Source organism: Loxodonta africana, chromosome 22, assembly GCF_030014295.1.
Source record: "Loxodonta africana isolate mLoxAfr1 chromosome 22, mLoxAfr1.hap2, whole genome shotgun sequence".
In the NCBI taxonomy this organism is placed as follows: domain Eukaryota; kingdom Metazoa; phylum Chordata; class Mammalia; order Proboscidea; family Elephantidae; genus Loxodonta; species Loxodonta africana.
The window spans coordinates 24,133,545-24,153,382 of NC_087363.1; the positions used below are offsets into that span (position 1 = coordinate 24,133,545).

At 56.6% G+C, this 19,838-nt stretch overlaps 3 protein-coding genes across 8 annotated transcripts in view; all 3 read left to right on the top strand.

The window, feature by feature from the left end:
* The window catches only part of COL7A1 (collagen type VII alpha 1 chain), a 33,805-nt gene extending 28,207 nt beyond the window's left edge, over positions 1-5,598 (top strand). The window contains 16 exon segments of the mRNA XM_064274243.1: positions 393-464; positions 716-751; positions 1,101-1,181; positions 1,422-1,475; positions 1,552-1,605; positions 1,680-1,742; positions 2,187-2,249; positions 2,354-2,470; positions 2,653-2,730; positions 2,823-2,876; positions 3,075-3,123; positions 4,133-4,165; positions 4,307-4,393; positions 4,639-4,731; positions 4,895-5,092; positions 5,457-5,598. Coding sequence (XP_064130313.1) covers positions 393-464; positions 716-751; positions 1,101-1,181; positions 1,422-1,475; positions 1,552-1,605; positions 1,680-1,742; positions 2,187-2,249; positions 2,354-2,470; positions 2,653-2,730; positions 2,823-2,876; positions 3,075-3,123; positions 4,133-4,165; positions 4,307-4,393; positions 4,639-4,731; positions 4,895-5,092; positions 5,457-5,473 — 1,149 coding nt within the window. The 3' untranslated portion in view covers positions 5,474-5,598.
* Positions 5,599-5,793: 195 nt separating this feature from the next.
* On the top strand, positions 5,794-7,353 carry UCN2 (urocortin 2). The gene has a single exon (XM_064274577.1). It carries the CDS (start codon positions 6,879-6,881, stop codon positions 7,215-7,217), a length of 339 nt encoding a protein of 112 aa, XP_064130647.1. The 5' UTR covers positions 5,794-6,878; the 3' UTR covers positions 7,218-7,353.
* A 1,316-nt stretch (positions 7,354-8,669) lies between these two features.
* The window catches only part of PFKFB4 (6-phosphofructo-2-kinase/fructose-2,6-biphosphatase 4), a 41,193-nt gene continuing 30,024 nt past the window's right edge, over positions 8,670-19,838 (top strand). For 3 of the 6 annotated variants that reach the window (XR_002785678.2, XM_003409680.4, XM_064274578.1), the window contains exons 1-3: positions 12,807-12,968; positions 19,071-19,187; positions 19,359-19,455. Coding sequence is in view for 5 of the 6 variants with exons in the window: in XM_003409680.4 (XP_003409728.1) it covers positions 12,872-12,968; positions 19,071-19,187; positions 19,359-19,455 (311 nt within the window). In the remaining variant the exon portion in view is untranslated. Of the gene's footprint in view, positions 8,785-11,029; positions 11,077-12,806; positions 12,969-19,070; positions 19,188-19,358; positions 19,456-19,838 lie in introns of those variants that run through there. The other 3 variants (XM_023547755.2, XM_010589830.3, XM_023547756.2) reach the window with 3 other exon arrangements.

Sequence of the window (19,838 nt, forward strand, 5' to 3'; positions counted from 1 at the left end):
CTCTGTGGGGTGCTATGAGGATGGGGGCTCTAAAGAGGGCTGGAGGGCCTGGATGAAAGCTCAGGAGAGGAGCTCTGTGGGCCATGGGGCTCTGTGAGGGGCCCTGAGGGAACAGGAGCATGGTTCCTTGAGTGTTAGGGATATTACAGGTGGGATTAGGGGGCCAGTGGTATGGGGAGGGGGCAGGACCTAGGGGTCCTGGGGAAGATGAATGCACCATTCCATGGGCCGCAGCCCCCAGCCCCACCCTGCACTGGCACAACAGGAAGGGGTGCGGAGCCGGACAGTCTTGGGAATGACACTGATCCTGCCCCAGCTGGTGGTTCCAGCTCTACTCCCAACCTCCAGCCTGCTCTAGTCCTGACTATGTCCCTCTCTTCCTCACTCCACAGGGCATCAAGGGGGAGCCTGGTGACAAGGGCTCAGCAGGATCGCTGGGAGCGCGTGGACTCACGGGACCCAAGGCAAGCCATCCCCCAGGCACAAGCCCAGAGCCACGTGCCACACACACCTGTCCCATGGGTGTCCTCTGAGTGTTGAGGGTTTCCAGCCTCCCTCCCTCTTGTCCACATGTGTGTTCACGTGTGATCTGTATGTGGCCTGGTCGCTGGCCAAAGAGTCACCCAGTGACTGAATGTGCAGCAGATATGCCAACAAATGGGAATGCTCACATTAAACGGCCGCCCCCAGCCCCCTCTGACTGTATTTCCCACAGGGCGAGCCTGGTGTTGCAGGGATTCCTGGTGACCTGGTAAGATGCCCCTGCTCCCACAGGGAACCCTCTGTCCCTACAGGCCCCATTCCCATGGTGGCTGCTGCCCATGTGGTAGCCTCTAACCTTACAGTAGCCTACTGCTCTCATGGTGTCCTCATGTTGCCCAGGGACCCCACCTCTGCAGTAGCCGTCTGAGGTTCTACCCGTGTGGTGACCTCCTGCCCAAGATGACTCTTGTCCCTGTGGAAAACCCTGCTCTCCCAGTGGCCCTGGCCTCTGATGTGACTCCTGCCCCCATGGTGTTCCTCTCCCATTAAATCCAGGGTGATTCTGTTTGGTCCCTCATTGACCTTCCCCGGCCCCACATTGACTCCTCTCCCCTCAGGGACCTCCAGGAAAGGATGGAGCCCCTGGTGTCCAAGGAGACAAAGGAGATGCTGGCTTCATCGGTCCCCGGGGCCTCAAGGTGAGAAGAGAAATGGATTTTGTTTTTTTTCCTGTTGGAGGGCCTGACATTGGAGGGTGAGGTATCTGGAGTCAGAGGCCAGAGATCTGGGTTCAGATGGTGGGGTATCCGGGGTTCAATGTGGGGTGTTAGGTCAGAGGTCGGAGTATCTGGGGCCACCTTGGAGATTTGGGTTCAGGATCAAGGGGTCATAGGGTGAGATATCTGGAAGTTGGCTTTTCACCTGTTTTTCCCCCTCAGGGGGAACGGGGAGTGAAGGGCGCCTGTGGCCAGGATGGAGAGAAGGGAGACAAGGTACAGAGGTGATGGGGGAGGTGAGGGGCCACAGGGCCTGGGGCCTAAGTCTGACCCTTCCACCTGGCACCTGCAGGGAGAAACTGGTTCCCCAGGCCGCCCTGGGCTAGCAGGACGCAAAGGAGAGATGGTGAGTGTGGGGCACACCCAGGGTGTGGGAGGAGTGTATGGACCAGGGCCCAGCTCATGTTGCCTCTTCTCCAGGGGGAGCCAGGTATGCCCGGCCAGTCGGGGACTCCCGGAAAGGAGGGCCTGATCGGTCCCAAGGTACAGGGTCTCTGGACAGTGGATATCATGGGAGGTCAGGGTGAGGCAGAGGAGGTCATGGAAGGGTCATGGGTTTTTTGGGGCCAATGAAGCCTGTGGTGGGTTGGGGCACTTGGGGAATGGAGTGGGGCTGGTCTTGAGGTTTCAGGGTGTGTTGGGGTCCTAGAGGCAGGGGTCACAGAGATTTAGGATTAAAGGATAGAATGTGGGGCAGTAGGAGCATGTGACCAGTGTAGGGGAGGTTGGAGTGTCAGTTTAAGGGGAACAGGTAGATTCAGGGCAGGGGGTGTTACAATAGGGTGTTGGGGATCATGGCAAATTGATGGTGCTGTGCTGGTGGGGTCATAGGCAGTTGGGTTGAGAAAGTTGTGGGCATCAAACATCTTGGGGGTTGAACTGAGGGAGGGCTGGGTGAAAGGTCTCTCACACGTCTTCTGTCCCTAGGGCGACCGAGGCTTTGATGGGCAGCCAGGACCCAAGGGTGACCAGGGAGAGAAAGGGGAGCGGGTGAGTTGCAGCCAAGGTCATGGTGAATTGAGGGAAGCATGCTTCCTGGGAATGGGTCCATCTTTGGGCGCTCTGATCATTTACCTTGGCCTTTCTCTCCCTAGGGGCCCCCAGGAACTGGGGGCTTCCCGGGCCCTAAAGGCAGTGATGGCTCCAGTGGTCCACCTGGGCCACCTGGCAGTGTTGGTCCCAAAGGTCCTGAAGGACTTCAGGGCCAGAAGGTTAGAGGCCCCAACTCTGACCCCTGACCCCTGACCCCTGAACCACCCTGACCCGTATAACCTTGCTGACCCCTGACCCTGCAACTCATCTCCCAATCTCCCTGAACCCATGATCCCCAACATTCCTGACTTCTGACCCCTACAGCCTCTGCCCCTGCTCACTTGGTTCTTGTGTCTGACAGGGTGAGCGAGGACCCCCTGGAGAGAGCGTGGTGGGGGCCCCTGGAGCCCCTGGGGCCCCTGGTGAGAGGGGAGAGCAGGTGAGTGGGGATTCTCAGGTGTGGGGTCAGGGATTGGAGTGAACTTTGGTGTCCCTGAGATCAGAGGTCACAGTCTAGTCCCTGTCACACAGGGGCTGCCGGGGCCCGCTGGTCCCCGTGGTGAAAAAGGAGAAGCTGCACTGACTGTGAGTGTGGGCCTGGTGGCTCTGAGGTTCTACCCACATGGTGACTTCCTGCCCATGATGGCTCTTGTCCCCATGGAAAGACCCCTGGGCTGTGGGCCCCTGACTTGCTGCTCTCCCTCCATGATCCCTGCATGATGTGCCCCACGTCCTTCCTGTGAGCCTTGGGTTCTTCATGTTGCATGTGGTTTTGTCTCCCAGGAGGATGACATTCGGGGCTTTGTGCGTCAGGAGATGAGTCAGCATTGTGGTGAGTGGGGCTAAGCCCAGAGTCTCCTGGGACCCATTCCCACCTCACCGCAGCATGCCTAGACAGGGGCAGGCACGGTCCCCAGGACTTACAAGCAGCAAGCAGCCAAGGAGATGAGTGGACATGGATGGTTACTCAGAAGGATGCATTTGCTAAAGGGCAGATATGCTGACAGAACACCCCCAGCCAGACACACACTAATAGACAGACAGGCAGGTGGACACATTTAAGGACAGACATGCTGACAGACTTTTCCTCAAACAAAGACACATAGGCAGATGTGGATGGACACATAGGACACTTACTGGTGCCTGCAGTAATAGGTGGACTCCCAAGGGGAGATGGGCCTGACAGACTCACGGGTGGCACCCATGTTGTTGGAGCGGGGACATAAACACACAGGCAGAACCACACACGGATGCGCAGGAAGACACATGCCATGATAGATGGCCATACCCAACAGACAGAGAGGTAGACACATGGGCTGCTGGGCCTCCTTGTTCCTAGATGCCCAGTGTGGGTATGGTGTGGCGGGGGGAGGGATGGGGTGGGAGCAGAGCTGGTCCCTCTGGGCCTGACACGGAGCCAGATGGGGCGGTGATGGCCCTGAGGGTCATCAGAGAGTGAAGCTCTTCTCTTCCCACCTCTCTCTACCTGCCACTGCTTTTGCTCTCTCTGATTCTGACACTTGTCTCCCCCCAACCCCCGTATCTTGTTTCTGACTCTCTTTTTCTGTGTCTCTTGCCATTTGTTGGCCTCTTTCCAACTTCTCTGTTGTTTGTCTGTTTCTTCTTACTCTGTCTTTCTTCTTCTCTTTCTCCCTGTCTCTCTGCTTCCCACCCTCTCTCTTTTCCTCTTCCCTTCTATCTCTCTTTGTCTCTGGCTGTCTCTCTGTTCCTCTCTACTTCCTTCTGTCCGTCTCTCTCTATATACATCTCTGCTTTTCTCCATCTTTCTCTGTCTCTTGGTCTCTGTCATTGTCTCTCTCTGCCCTTTCTGCCTCCTCTAGCTTGCCAGGGTCAGTTCATCACATCTGGATCACGTGAGTAGTTTTCTGGAGTCCCTGCTCTTGGGTTTTCCTCACCTTAGGCCCTGCCCATCACCTGGGTGCTCTCAGCAGGGGCATGGTTGCAGGGTTGCCATGCTGACCCCAGGGCCCCGTGCCCCTTGCTCTTTGCTCCAGGGCCCCTCCCTAGTTATGCTGCAGACACCGCCGGCCCCCGGCCTCACCGTGTGCCCGTGCTCCGGGTCTCTCATGCAGAGGAAGAAGGTGAGGATGCTGGGCCCATGGTACATGTGTGGGTGGGGTACAGACTGACACACACGTGGGTACTCGTGTGCAGGCAGTGCACATGCCCCGTACAAAGACCCATATGCAGGGTGCATGCATGAGCACTCTTGTGCACACACTTGGGGAGGTGCATACTGCCCGCCCTGCCCTGAGGACCAAGGTCGGGCAGCGTGAACCTGGCCCAGCAGCAGCCCCACTCACAGCACACCCCACCCTGTGCCCAGGTCGGCTGCCCCCCGAGGATGACGAGTACTCAGAGTACTCTGAGTATTCTGTGGATGAATACGAGGACCTTGAGGCTCTCTGGGAAGGTGATGGTGAGGATGGGGGCGCTGAGCCTATGGAGGTTTAGGAGTAGGGGCAGGCAGCCATCTTTGCTTCCATCTCGTCTCTGCTGATCTCTCACTGACCCCCAGTCTCTCTCTGATCCCATTATACTTCCTACCACCCCTGCTGACCTCTGACCCCCACTGGCCCCAGATTCCTGCTCGCTACCACTGGATGAGGGCTCCTGTACTGCCTACACTCTGCGCTGGTATCACCGGGCTGTGGCAGGTGGCCCGGGAGCCTGTCGCCCCTTCGTCTACGGCGGCTGTGGAGGCAATGCCAACCGTTTCGGGACCCGTGAAGCTTGTGAGCTCCGCTGCCTGCCCCGAGTGGTCCAGAGCCAGGGAACAGGTATGGGCCTACCCCTGCTTCAGTTGGGGACTGAGCACTGAGCCTGTCCAGATCAGCTCCCCTATGAGGAGCCCCCAGACCGGAATCCTAGGTAAGATCCCGGACCCCCTCTGACTGGGGGACCTGGGACAGACCACCAGATACAGAGAAGTGAACACAGAAGCCCAGCTGTAGAGTCCCCAGTTGGTCCCCCTCCACACTCTCTCCTTTAAGGACCTGAATGTGGAGCCCCTCTGAGACTAGAGCCCCACTCCCTGCTGTGGCCTCAGCTCCCTCCTCCACTGATGCCTTTGCCTATGTGTTTCTCGGACCTATATGTTGGGTGAGAAGATGACTGAAGACCGCTCTGCTCCACCCCACCCAGGTGCTGCCCAGAGCTGAGGCCCAGACGATGAGCTGAAGTTCAGCATCCCCCGGAGGAGTCTGGGTCCCAGCAAGGCCCCACGGTCCCTCCCCTTGGTGCTAGAGGCCTGTGTGCACGTGAGCGTGCACGTGCGTGTCCGTTATTTCAGTGACTTGGTCCCGTGGGTCTGGCCTTGCCCCCTGTGGACAAACCCCCATTGTGGCTCCTGCCTCCCTGGCACCTGACTCACTATGGGGGTGGCTATGGGCAGTGAGCGGATGTGACTGGCATTCGACCCGCCCTTTGACCCAAGCCTGTGATGACATGGTGCTGATTCTGGGGGGCATTAAAGCTGCTGTTTTCAAAGACCCCTGTCGTGATTCTTTGGGGAGATGTTTGGACAGGGCTTCCCCAGGGGGTCAGTACTGTCCTGTGTGGGTGCAGAGCCCCCCTGCCCAACCTTGATCACTGTGACCCTTAGTCCTCAGCTGGTCCCCAGAAAGTAACAGATAGGGTGGGGGCTGAGCATGTGTCCTGGCTGCACCCCCAGAGGGGATGAGTCACAGGTGGGGGGCTGCCTCATGCCAGGAAACATGGCCCAGTCCCCAGCCCAGGAGGCAGAAGGAGATAAATGGGCCCTGAAGTGGGGCAGAGGTTCAGACCACAGGACAGCATTGCCGGGCCCCAGTCCCAGGCAGATCCAGAGGCCCCCAACTTACCCCAGAGGAGGCTGGTCAAGGTAGGACTGGTATCTGATTGGGATGGGCAGGGTCTTGGGGTTGAGTGGACCCGGGGATTGGGTTAGTGGAGGTCTCTGAGCCTGGGGTGGATGGTCTGGGATCTCTGACTGCTTCTGTGCCTCAGAGGCTCCTGGTCCTGCCCTTCTCTGAACTGGATCTGCTGCAAGCTCTCTTGCTCGGAACCTCGGTCTCTTCTTTTGTCTCTCTGTGCTTCTCCCTGTTTCTTTGAACCTTTTTATTTCCATCATTCTGCGTGTCTCTGGAATGGCTCCTGTCTCTTTGTCTTTCTCTTCCAGTCTCCCTCACTTTTCTCTGTCTCTCTTTCATCTCATTCCCTTCTCTCTCTCTGGATCTCTATTTTTATCTTTGTTGCTCTCTGTCTCTGTGCTTCTATCTCTCCATCTCTTTATCTCTCTCTCATTCTTCTCTCACTCTTTTTGTCTCTCTGGCCCCTTTCTCTGTTTTGATTTTCTCTGTCTCGCACTGTCTCTGGCTCTCTTTTGTCTCTTCATCTCTCTGTCTCTCTCTCTTTTTGTCCCCAGTCTGGCCTCTCTAATCTCTCTCTTGGCCTCTCCGTCTCATTCTCTCCATCACCCTCACCCTCTCCATCTCTCTGTCCCATTACCTGTCTCTGTCTATGGCTCATAGCTGACCGGAGTAGCCCTGGCCTGAGCCTGTTTTCTCCTCACAGCCTGGCCACGCAATGACCAGGTGGAGTCTGCTGGTGCTGCTGGTTCTGATGCTGGCCAGGGTCCTGGTCATCCCAGCGACCCCTATCCCAGGCTTCCAGCTCTCCTCTCACAATTGTTCCCAAGCCACTCCCTGCCCTGTGGCCTTGGAGAGGCCCCCAGCCACCACCACAGGCCCCTCAGCTGCCTGGGACCAGTCCAGCCCTGGCCCCTGCTCTGGCCCTCACATCACCCTCTCGCTGGATGTCCCCCTTGGCCTCCTGCAGATCTTGCTGGAGCAGGCCCGGATCAGGGCTGCCAGGGAGCAGGCTGCTGCCAATGCTCGCATCCTGGCCCATGTTGGTCGCCGCTGAGCCTGAGGGAGGGGTCCCAAGGACCAAATTATGGGGCCACATGTGGATGAGAAGAGTCAGAGAGCAGCAGTGGGGCTCGCTGGCACCATATCTGGGCACAGTGCACCTGTACACTGCCATATGGAATCACTGCTATGTGGTGTCTGGGTGCCCCACAGAGTTACAGTGTCTCGACAGCCTGCACTTCACCATGGCAAGTCACTGCTATGTGGAATCTTGCCATGTCTGGGCACCCCACAGTCACAGCATCTGGACACTGCCACTTGTGGCCACCGTTATGCCACTTTCAGGAGCCCCAACACAGAGAGACACATTGCATGTGAGGGCCACTTCATACAGTCACACCCAGCCCCGTCTGCTCCTGAGCCAGACTCAGTCCATCTCAGCCCCGTAGGTCTGGGCCCCACCACACAGGTTACCACAGGGAAATGCTGATGAAGGTCACAGGTTTTGTGTCCCATGAAGCAGCACCTACCCAGACGAATGGGGCCATCAGTACCATCTCCAGGCCATCTCCCAGGTTGGCCAAACGTGGGAAGTTTGTGGCTGTGGTGTTCTTGCCTTGAGTGGAGTGGTGTATGAGTGGCTGAGCCTTTGTATGCTGCCTCTGTTATGAGTCTTCGTGTATTTTACATCTATGAGTGTGTGTGACTGAGGGAAGGGCTTGCCCCTCAACTCTGCAGGAAGCCCCCACAGCACAAAGCCAGCCACAGGCGTCCTGTAGCCCTGCACACCCAGCCTTGGAGTTGGATACATGGCTCCAGGGAAGAAGGGGCCCAATTCATCACTGAATTGTCCTGAGCAAAGGTGCTCACCTTTCTAAGCCTCAATTTCCTTATCCGGAAGGCAGAGTGATGCCACCAATCTTCTGATGAACGTTGGGTAATAGAGTGTATATGAAAGTTCTGGCATGCAGCAGGTGCTCAATAAATGTAAAGTGATTAAAAGATGGGATGGGTGAAGATCTCATAGCCATGTGTATCCAGTGCCACATGAGGGCTGGCTGCACTGCCCCTCTGCCTTCCCCTCATCCCTATTCCACTGATGGTGGTCCCTTGGTTTGAGAGCAGTAGAGTTTGCCTTATCTCACACCTCCCAGCTCCACTGCTGGGCAGTGCGGACCACCCTGACTGGAGACGGTGGATGGGACTGACTTTCTGCACAGTGTGGACAGGCTTACCTGGGGATGGGGCAGAAGCTCTGGGCAGTGTACACAACACAACCCCAGCCGGAGATGAGGGCAGACACTGGGAAGTGTGGACAGCTCTGGCCGGCTAGAGAGGCCGTACTGGAGGGAGCCGGGCTGCCTGCGGTGGTGGCCCAAGGCATAGCCCTCCACGCGTGTAGACGATGCTGGAGCAGCCCTGGGGGGGCGGGCCTAGGGCGGGGCTGGGAAGGGCGGGGCCGTAGGCAGCCTGCGACTGTCTTCCCAGCAGCCCGGCGGGCGGGGTTGCCCAGACTCTGAAGTCAGGGGGCGGCGGCTCGGGTCAGTTCGCTGGCAGGATGGACAGAGGTACAGAAGGAGGCAGCTCTATGACAGAGCCGGAGCCAGGGAGCCGCGGGCGGGGTAGGCGCGGGGAGGCGTGGAGAGGGTGGCAGGATTGGGGAGAGACCTGGGCGAAGTGTGGGTGGCGGTGGAGGGGGCGCTAGGACATTGGGGGATCTCTCCGGTTATAGGGGTGCTCTGAGGGGACGTCAGTCTGTCAGTGGCAGGGAGGAGGGGGAACACTTGCCTTTCAGGGGAGAGGGGGCTGGGCCCAGGGGAGCTATAAATAGCATCTTCCTTCAGCCCAGGGGAAGGGACAGCCAGCTGAAGCTGTCTCAGGCCCTCCCACTCTGCCCTTTGCTGGCTTCCAAGGGGTCGTGTCAGGCAGGACCCTCCCAGAGGTCACACCAGTTCAGAGGCTCATTTTGGAAGTTCTTGATACGGCGTGGCTCTGGCCCTTAAACCAGCATTTCTAGGTGTCTGCTGTGTGCCCTGTGCCAGTCTTGAGCTGTTCTAAGCACCTACTGTGTGCTCTGTCCTGGTCAGGAGTCTCCCTGAGCACTTACTCTGTAATTTTGATCACACCGGTCCTGAGCCACTCTGAACATCTGTGTGCCCTGGCTAATCCCAAGCTGTTCTTAGCACCTACTGTGTGTTCTGTGCCAGGCCTGAATCAGGAGGTGCAGCCCAGGGTTCAAAAGGCTGCTTGGTCACATGGCTCTTTGCCCCTTTGTGACCCCTGGGTCCAGGCAGGTGCTGGGTATGATCTCTGGCTGGAAATGGCCAGAGGAGGCTAGAACTCTTGGGAACATCCCAGTGACTTCAGAGAAGAGAGGAGAAGGGGGACTCAAAGGGGAGGGAGGCAGCAGAGAGCCCCAGGCCTGCTGCAGTCAGCCTGCCTCTGTGCATGTGCCTGGGTGCAGTGCTTGTTTGTGTGTGTGCTTTTGTGCATGCATCTCTCTGTGTACACATGTGGCTGTGCAAGTATGTCTGCGCACCTGCATGCTCTGTTTGTGTGCACTGGCGTGGGGGTCTGTGTGGCATGCACTGAGGTCTGGGTCTGTATGCTGCAAAGGGTGGCTTGGTGGTTTGCCAGGCCTGCCTGTTAGAGACAGGGACCAAGGGGAATCTGAGCATCGAGAACCAGGGATTGAGCACTCTGGCCTCCTTACAGCTTGTAGCCTGGGACACTAGGAAGTGGCCCAGTGGTCAGTGCAGAGGGCACCGTGGGAGACTCTCAGGGCCAGGCTGGTCAGGTTCCTGGTGGGGAGAGGCTGAGCAGGACATGTTCACACATAAGTGCACACTGACATCTGGGCATACTCACCCACCCCTGGGGCAGGATAGCTGGCTCACTTTGGGATACTCCCGAGGAGGGAAAAGCCAGGAGAGCCAGTTATTCTCTCGGGTATCTACTGATGCATACAAAACACTTCGATGGCGAGAACAGGCAGGAGCCCAGGTGTGGAGATGGGAAATGTGGTGACAGTGCAAGGTGTGGGAGGGGAGATTCTGAAGGACTGGAAGTTAAGCTGAGTCCATTCCACACTGTGGGCTGACTCGGTGACTCTGGGCTTTTCTCTCCTTCCTGATCCTCAGTTTCCTGCCCCACATGGGAGGGGCCATGGAGAACATCTTCAGAGAAGATGCAGACTCAGGCCTTGGAGAGGGGCCCTAGGCTCCTCTGGTCCTTAACTCCTTGCCTCTTAACTGGATATATGGACTTGGGAGGGTGTGTCAGGGTCAGCCCAGGGTCAGACTTTTTGGGGAAGAGTGGGAGTTGCAGAGCAGCTGCTTTTCTTTGGAAGCCAGACTCAGACTCACTGGGTGTGGGTTGGCCGCCCAGAGATGACTGCAATTCCCTGCCCCAACCTGGATGTCCCCTACCCTCAGCCCTTGACTAACATTCCAGGAGGGCCGGGAAAGGAGAGATGGGCAGCCTGGGCAGGTGCTGGGGTCTGTGGATGTTAGAGGAGGGAGCCTTTGCTATGGCTGCTGTGCGGGGCGTTGGACAGGGTGTAGGCATGTGGCAATGAGGTCTCTGAGGGCAGGTTGGCCCCAGGATAGCCTTGGCACAGTGGCCAGGAGGCAGGAGGGCATGACTGTGTCAGGAACAGAATGAGCAACTTTGGGGAAGTAGGGAGCAGACGGGTAGTCACAAGAGGCACCCTGCTCATCAGGGGCCACCCATGGGTGTGCTCAGAGCTCCTGGGCATGAGGCAGGGGGTGGACCCTGCAGAAAGAGGACAAGGAAGGAGGAAGTGGTTGGCCCTGCTGGTGCAGGGCATTCCCCAGCTAGAATTGGTTTTAGGCAGGGTTCAGTCCAGGTGGGCCTCCAGCACATGGACCTGATGAGCTTTTATTTCTTGTGAAGTAAGTGAAACATCTTTGTCAGAGTCATCTTAAGGTCTGTGCCAGGCTCTCAAGGCCTGAATGGCGGCCTAGAAGGCTAACCCAAGGCAGGGTGGGACAGGAGGGCAAAGGGAGGAGGCACTGCTCCTCCAGCACATGGGGTCAGCCCTGTTCTACTGCCCTTGGCTCCTGGCTGGACATGCCAGGAACTTTGCAGAGAACTGGAGGATGAAGGGACCCTGCCAGGGAAGTGATGAAAACATCGCTAGAGGGCAGTGTGACTCAGGTTAGAGCAGTGTTGCTGGGGGCCAGGGCAGAAACAGGGAGGGACACAGAGAGGAGGTAGGAGCCTGTGGGGGTTGGATGGGGACCAAGCAAGTGAGCCAGGGATTCCTGAACTTCTGGATCTCTCCCTTGCCCCCTGCTCCTACTGCATTTTCACAGACAAGAGGGATATAAATTATACAATATATAATAACACTGGAACCCCTGGTGGCGGTGGTGGTGTGGTTAAGTGCTACGGCTTGCTAACCAAAGGGTCAGCAGTTCGAATCCACCAAGGGCTCCTTGGAAACTCCATGGGGCAGCTCTACTCTGTCCTGTAGGGTCACGATGAGTTGGAATTGACTTGATAGCAATGGGTTTTTCTTTTTTTTAAAATAACACTAACATGGAGTCCCTGGGTGGTGCAAACAGTTAATGGGCTCAGCTGCTAAAAGGTTGGCGGTTCAAGTCCATCCAGGGGCACCTCTGAAGAAAGGCCTGGCAATCCACTTCTGAAAAAAAATCATTGAAAACCCTATGGAGCACAGTTCTACTTTGACACGGTGTCGCCATGAGTTGGGGTCGATTCCATAGCAACTGGTAACACTAACATGCTTTAAGAAAGGATTTCTCAGAGACTGACGCATTTAATTTATAGCAGATCTTGTAAGATTAATGACTTGTGCATCCCATTTTCCTGATAAAAAGACTGAAGCTCATTAAAAAAAAAGTGAAAGCTCATGATTAAAAATTTAATTGGTAAAAATGAAATCCTGGAAGGAGACGTACCGCTGGGACTAGTGTGATTACAAGGTCTCCCGCACTTGCTTCTGGTGGCCTGGCGCTTAGCAGGTGCTCCCCAGAAGCCAAGGCAAAGAGGAAACGGCGATCAATTTTGAGATTCGTCCTGTATCCTTGTTCATGAGATAAAGGAGCTTTTCCAGCGTGGTTGAGCAGGCCGCTTCTGTGGGCCGGGGAGGGTCGCGGGGCGCGGAGCAGGAGAGGGGGTCCCGGTGCAAGGCGGGCAAGGCGCGGCAACGCGGACTCCAGGATGCGTCCTGACCAATCCGGCCCAGCGGGTCACTCGGGCCCCGCCCCACTGCGCGCAAAGCCCTCCTTCCTGGGGGTCCCTGAGGCCATCCGTAGCCCCGTGCGGCGAACCCTGAGGGGAAGGCGGCTCTAGGGCGGGGCCCGTGGGTGAGGCGTATGCACGTCAGCGCGGTCGGGTTGGAAGAGATGGATTGTTCATCCAGGGCGAGGCCTCCAGACCCCGGCCTTGAGCGCGTGAGGAGCTGGACTTGCGCGTTCTCGATCCTAACCTGAGGGGCGGAACTTGCTGGGTCCCTAAGTGGCACGGAGGCGAACTGGGCATGCGTGGTCTATGGCCCGCCCTCTCCGGTTAGGGTGGAGCCTACCCGACCTGGGGCGGGGCCTGCGGGGAGTTGCAGCTGCGTCGTCGCGGCTTGAGGAGGGGCGGGGATCGAGGGGCGGGGCCTCGGTGGCCCGGCAGCTGGGTCAGAAACCAAGCAGTCCGACTCAGCCCGGTGCCGGGATGGCGTCCCCGCGGGAGCTGACCCAGAACCCCTTGAAGAAGATCTGGATGCCGTACAGCAATGGGCGGCCCGCCCTGCACGCCTGCCAGCGCGGTGGTGAGGCGGGGTCCGCGGGGATGGGGGAGGGAGGTGCGCGGGGTTGGTGGGTAGGACCGCCTGGGCGGTGGTCTCTGGTGCAGAGAGGGCCGGGGGCAGGTGAGGCGGCCGTAATGGTGGAGGACCAGGGACAGGCATGGCAAAGCAGGGGGGCTGGGACAGGTGTGTGGTGGCGTCTCGGCTTGGCGGGGGCTAGTCTGGCCGCCATCACCTCGGGGAGGGCGCCAATCCGCCCACACCCTACCCTGTCCCCACCGCTGCCGGCCAAACGATGCCTCGGACCTACCTTGATCCCTGTCTTTGGGGTAGAGAGACTTGGCCGGGCCTGAGCTGTGTGGCCCTGGGTCAGTCTCTTGGCCTCTCTGAGCACAGACTTTTCAAAGGTCTGAGTGTGAGCTCATCCTCCAGCGGGAGGAAGGGTGCCCCTTGGCCTTTTGGACCCACCCCTGGGCCTAAAACTGAGTTTTGGGAGCGATTTAAGGGATGTGCACATATGCTCAGAATAGGGACAGCAAGAATACTGTGCCGTGGGGAGCCTGTCTTTGTGTCCATTGGTATTTAAGTATCCATGTGGGGTCATGTGTGTATTGTGAAACTGGGGGGTGAAGCTTGGAGGAGGCTAGTGGCATTGTTAATAGACAGACTCACCCCTCCTGGACTCTTAGGTATTTATCCTTTCCTTGATTTTCTATTCTTAAATGAGTCTGCAGAGTTTTATTACCATGAAAAAAAATATTTGTTTTAGGAGTATCTGCAACATTGTAATGAAATTGCAAGTTGCCAAGAACCTCAGAGAACATCTTGTTAACGTACAGCACAATATGGAAATGGCAGTTTGGCGATTGTGTAATATGCCACAGTCTCCCTGCGCTCCTGGCCTCTGCTTGGACATGATAAGGGAGAGAAGAGTCCTCCCCTGGGGCCATGGCTTTGACCATGATGTGAATCCTGTGGGAGGAGGGTGTATCTCTGATCAGGAGCTAGGTCCTGGTTGGGGGCCAAGGCTGTGACCATTCTCTTAGCCCTGGGGCTATGACCACTGTCCATGCCCTGAGTTCTGAGGAGCTCTGGCCACAGGACTCCTTTGACACTTTTCTGGAGGTGGGGGGACCAAGGCGCTTCTCTCTTTTGCTGCCATCCAGTCTGTTAGGGTGGTGTGGTCCTAACTAGGGGGATGCTGCTGTTACTACATAAAAAGGAAAAAACGAGAACCTAGACTTTGGAAGCAGGAACACTGTGTGACCTTGGGCCAGGAGCTGGCCCTCCAGGCATCCAGTCCCTCATCTGTGGGATGGAAGCCGTCATCATCCCTGCTCTGTGATGCTGTGTGACCCTCAGTTGAGCAGGTGCTTGATAAGTGGTAGCAAGAATTTCATCATTACCACCACCATCTCTGCTTTTTGGTACTGCAGTCAGGGATTGAAGCATCAGCTCCTAGCCAACCCCCCATTCTGGGAAGAAGGGAGCTGAGGCCCAACGGGGAGGGGACCTGCGCAGGTCTCACAGCAGGGCCTGTGTTTCTCCAAGCTCCAGATATGGGATTAAAACCTGGCTCTAGGTCTGAAAGTCTCAGGGTGTCGGAGTGGGTGAGGCTGTGGGCTATTCCAGCATAGGTAACTCGATGCCATGTCTGGCTGTGGCCAATAGCTCCTGAAAGCCTCTCATACTATCCATGCCTGCATGGGACAAGTGGCCACATGTTCTGGGGCTCCTTGATGAGAAGTGCATGGGGGTTTATGGAACCAGGGGGCCTGGAGCAGCACGGTGGACCTGGGAGTCAGGGAGCTGGACTCCTACTCCAGCCCCACCCAACCTGCTCTGCCATTTTGGCCACATTTCATCTTACCTCTGGACCTGGTATCCTCCACTCCAGAGAGTGTTTGACCATCCCTGCATTGCCAGATGTCTTAATACCCTCGACCCTCTTTATGATATTTCCCCCAGTTAAACCCCATGTTCTGAAAAATTATCCCCCAAATTACACTGGCTTAGGAGTAACTCATTTCCCGCATTTTATTTGTCAGTGACGTAAGCACCATTCTGAGGTCCTGACTGGAAAGATGGTGAGGCAGCCAGCGCAGAGCAGAGCCAAAGCTGGGGCTGTGGGCAGTGTCATGATGATGGCTCCTGGATTTGCTAGGGCCTCCCTGCGTTTGGGGGTCCTTGGCTATCTCAGCTTTCAAATGTGAGGCACCTAAGATTGGGGTTTAAAATGCCTTTTCCGGCCTTAGAACACCTCTTCAAAGGTTATCTTCTCCGATTTCCCCCAGCTGTCACCTTCCTGAGTGGTTTCTCTCTAGCAGTGCTGAGGGGATATTCTTGGCTGCACATTTTCAGAACATTGTCTACCTTGTGCAGACTTGCTCAGATGGCTTGGTTCCGGCTGGGTTCGTGACTTCCCTCCTGGCTTGTGCCCTCACAGAGATCACAGTCTAGTTGGGGAGACAGGTGGACTGATAGTGACCAGGAGACTACAGTGCAGGGTGTGATGAGAGAAATCACCTGGACTGTGCAAGAGACCTGAGGAGGGCCTCCTGGAGGAGGAGGCACCCTAGAGGCCAAGGATGAGACCTGCAGTTTAGGTGGGGTTTGGGCTCCAGGCTAGGGTCCCCGGAGTTCACAGCAAGGAGTAAGTAAGCAGTGAAGGAACCTGGAGCCTTCCGCACAGTGCCTCCAGCCCCAACCCTGAGGGTGGGGGTGGTACGGGTGGAAGTTGGCTTGATCACAGGGCCCTGTGGGGAGAAGAAAGCAGAGCCCAGGACTGGTCTGTGCTGACCAGTGGGGATGGGGAGTCAGCTGGGGGGTCCCTAGACCCTCGCACCTCAGGGCACTAGGGGCTGGTTGACAGCAGTGTTCTGGGCCTCCTCCACCCCCACTCTTCATTAGCAATTTTTCCCCCACTTGATGAAATCCAGTGCCATATTTGAGGGCCAGGAAGCTGCCACCTTCATCACTGGCTCCTCAGCTCACACCTGGAGGAGCCCTGGGGGAAGGCAGGGTAAGGGATGAAGAGGAGACCCAGAGAGCGTAGAAGAAGGGACAGTGTTTGTCTGGTGGCTTTTCTCAGCCAAAAGGTGGCGAGAGTCTTCCGGGGTGAGGACACAATTGTTATGTGCATAGGAGTACAGGAGATGACTTTCTAACCCCTCTGACGGGGACCATAATGCCAAGTTGACTCATTTTAAAGAGCTCTTCCTTCCCCAGCCCAAAGAGGTGAGAGCAGGTGCAGTTCAGTAGTCGGTTCTGGAGCCCACTCCAGGGACTCTGGCTGGCTTCTTCGTGGTGCTCCCAGAAAGTAGGCTCTGACCAGCACCAGGCATGTCTCAGGCCTCTTGGCTTCTAGGGCTCCTCTGGCCTTGAGCAGATTTTCAGGAAAAGGAACCAGCAAGGGCAGCTGGGCTGACATGTCTTCAAATTTCCTTCTGCGCGTGGTTTGTGTCGAAAGTGGCTGTTTGCTCAATGCCAGGTCCTGGCAGGCTCGGGGCTGTACTTAGCGGCCCTCCCTTTCCCAGCCCACTTGGTCCACGCGCTGTGCATTCCCCCCTTGTGTGCTTCAGTTTGCAGTTTCTCCTCTGCTGGGATTTTTCCAGTGTTTTGCTGTGGTAAGCTGTTGTGAACATACTTGAACTTTGGTTTTTCTTCTGGGTCATTTCCTTGGGAGCTTATCTCTGAGGAGCGGAGGTAAGGGGCCATTTATTGTCCTTGTTTTGCACCCAGCTGATTTGCTGCCCTTCGCACCTTGGGCTGTGTGTTTAGGTGAGGTGAGGGAAGGGGCATGCTGTCACCAAACACTGTGGGGAAAGTCCAGGGGCATCTCTGGGAAGACGGATGTGAAGAGGGGGTACAGAACCCCAGCCCGAGGGCATGGGTGTGCCCATGAGGGAGCAGTGGGTAGGGGTGGTCTTGTGTTGGGGAGCAGGGTGGGTGAGCCCCCACATTAGGGGCCGATGCCCTGCCTCTCTGTCGCTGCGAGCCCTGGTCAGCTGGCTGGTAATTGTGCAAGCCACGCAGACCCCAGCCACCCTTGGAACATCGGGCCTTGCCTAACTTGTTTTTCTCTCTTCAGCTAATCCTGAGGTTTTCTGCAGGATTCCTCTCTCTTGCTCAGTACCAGCCTGTGTTCTGTATTCTGTTGGGATCCCTCCCCCTTCCCCTGGGGCTCACAGTTGGGCCCCATCTGTCCAAAAGGTCATGCTTTGGGAATGATGGATCCCCGGCTGGCAAGCAGGGCCCTTTGCTTTTCTGCAAGGCCTGCCTGGGGATGGACAGGTGCCTCCATGCCCACCTGCAGTCAGCTGCCTCCTCAGGCAGATGTGCCACCAGGGCAGGGCACAGCCTCCCTGAGGTGCTTGTGCTTTTACACAGAGATGGTGCTAGACCTTACTGAGGGATTGTCATCCCATTTTACAGGTGAGGACACTGAGGCCCAGAGTTGCCAGTAAGTGTTAGAGTCAATATTGGAACCCAGGCCTGTCTGACCCCTGACCCCCAGGCAGGGCTGCCCCTAGGGCCTCTCTGCCCTGCAGCAAGGGAGCCAGATGGAGGGGTGGGGCCCGGCAGACTACCAGGTGAAGGCATACACAAAACTAGGTGGGTGGTGGAGGGGAGCAATGACAGGTCCCCGCCTCTGTCCATCTGTCTGCTGTGGTTTTACCTGACCCAGCCCTCAGGTTCTCTGAGTCTTTGGAGGTGAGGTCACAGTGAAAGCTGGCCCACTTGAGGCTGGCAATTCTGTTACCTGAGTGTCTGTCCTGACGGGCGGGGAATGGAGGGGCTGTGGTCAGACCCATCCACCCCTCCAGCCTCGCCAGCTTCTCTAATTGGCACACTGACCTGTAGTACATGTGAAAGTGGTGGGTGGTCTACCAGAGGGCTTTGTGGCCCTTGCTCTAGTGGGCTTCTAGGTGCCCCCCTTTCCCCTCCTGCCCATAATTCCTGAACACCAACTCTGTGCCAGGCCCCAGGACCCGAGTCGAATGGCTCAGACCCTGTGGGGCTGCCTCTGCTCCACAGGATCAATCTGGGGGGAGCAGGGACGTGGGCCAGATGACTGGGATTGAGGGTGAGGGTGTACCAGGTAGGCATGGAGGTACCTTGGAGAAGGGACTCATGAAGGAACCAGCTTCTGAGCTGGGCTTTGTCGGATGAAGAGAAGTTCACCACAGAGAGGGAAGCAGTAGACAGTGGACTGTGTGTACTAGGAACATTGAGTGATTGGGGCTTGTGTGTGTGACATTAGGGTCTGGGTTCCTAGATGACAGGGCTTTTGTCCCACATGAGTTGGAGAACTCTCCAGCAGTGTTTAGCCAGGAGTGTGGCAGGTCCAGCTTTGTATCTGGTGGTGCACATCAGGATGAGATGGGCTGGGGAGATCCCACTGTGTCTGCCAGAGTCCAGAGAGGCCTGGGGAAGGAGGGCATGCTAGTAGTGGCTTGAACCCAGGGCCTGGGGACCTGCCAGGAGCTGTCTCAGGTGAAGAGACCAGGAAGGCACATCTGATGCCCAGCCCTGTGCCCTGAGGCTAAGGACCACAGACAGAGAGGGTATCTTGGTCATCTAGTGCTGCTCTAACAGAAATACCACAAGTGAATAGTTTTAACAAAGAGAAGGCTGTTCTCTCACACTAAAGCAGGCTAAAAGTCCAAATTCAGGGCATCAGCTCAGGGGTAGGCTTTCTCTGTTGGCTCTGGAGGAAGGCCACTTGTCATCAATCTTCCCCTGGTCGAGGAGCTTCTTAAACGCAGGAACCCCGGGTCCAAAGGACACACTCTGCTTTCTTGGTGGTATGAGGTCACCCTGCTTGCTTCCCTTTCTTTTTATCTCTTGTAAGATAAAAGGTGGTGCAGGTCACACTCCAGGGAAATTCCCTTTACATTGGATCAGGAATGTGACCTTAGTAAGGGTGTTATAATCTCACCCTAATCCTCCTTAACATAAAATTACAACCTCTAAGTGGAAGACAACCACACAATACTGGGAATCATAGCCTAACCAAGTTGACACATATTTTTGGGGGGACACAATTCAATACATGACAGAGTGGGGTGCTCACTGGGAGGGCCCTAACCCTTGTCTGAAGCCATGTACTCCTTTGCCTTTCAGTGTGCATGACCAACTGCCCCACGCTTATTGTCATGGTGGGCCTGCCTGCCCGGGGCAAGACCTACATCTCCAAGAAGCTGACTCGCTACCTGAACTGGATTGGTGTGCCCACACGAGGTAAGGCTCAGCCCAGCTGTCCAAGGGCCTGTTGGGGCTTTCTGGGAGAGGGGGAGGAGAGGAGAGAAGGGTGCAGTGTGTGCAGGGCCTGGGGTTGGGGAGGCGGGTGGAGGCCAGGAATTGACAGGAGCTGCTGTGGCTGTGAAAAGCAGAACCTTTGTTTCCCCCCAGAATTCAACGTTGGCCAGTATCGCCGAGATATGGTCAAGACATACAAATCTTTTGAGTTTTTCCTCCCAGACAATGAAGAAGGCCTGAGAATCAGGAAGTAAGTGTGTGTGTGTGTGTGTGTGTGTGTGGAGCGGAGATGGCTGTCAGGAAGGCTAACAAATTGCTGCTGTGTACTGAGGCACCTGGAGCTAAGTTGCTAGTGAATGATGAGTTACTAGGAGTCCTGGCTGTCTTGCCCTGACAGCTGTGTGACAGAATTGGTCTCTTGACCTCTTGGGCTGTGGGTTGGGGATGTCATAAGGCTGGGGATGAGGGGAACATGTATGTAAGCCTCCTGGTGGCTGGCCCTGACCTGCCACTGAGCTGTAGGGAGCAACATCTTTGGGAGGAGAGGGGAGAGCTTCAGGGAGATAAGAGAGGCTTGGGCAAAAGCCCAGCTTAGCCAGGGCAGATCTGGGGCTGGCTGTGTGGAGACCACTC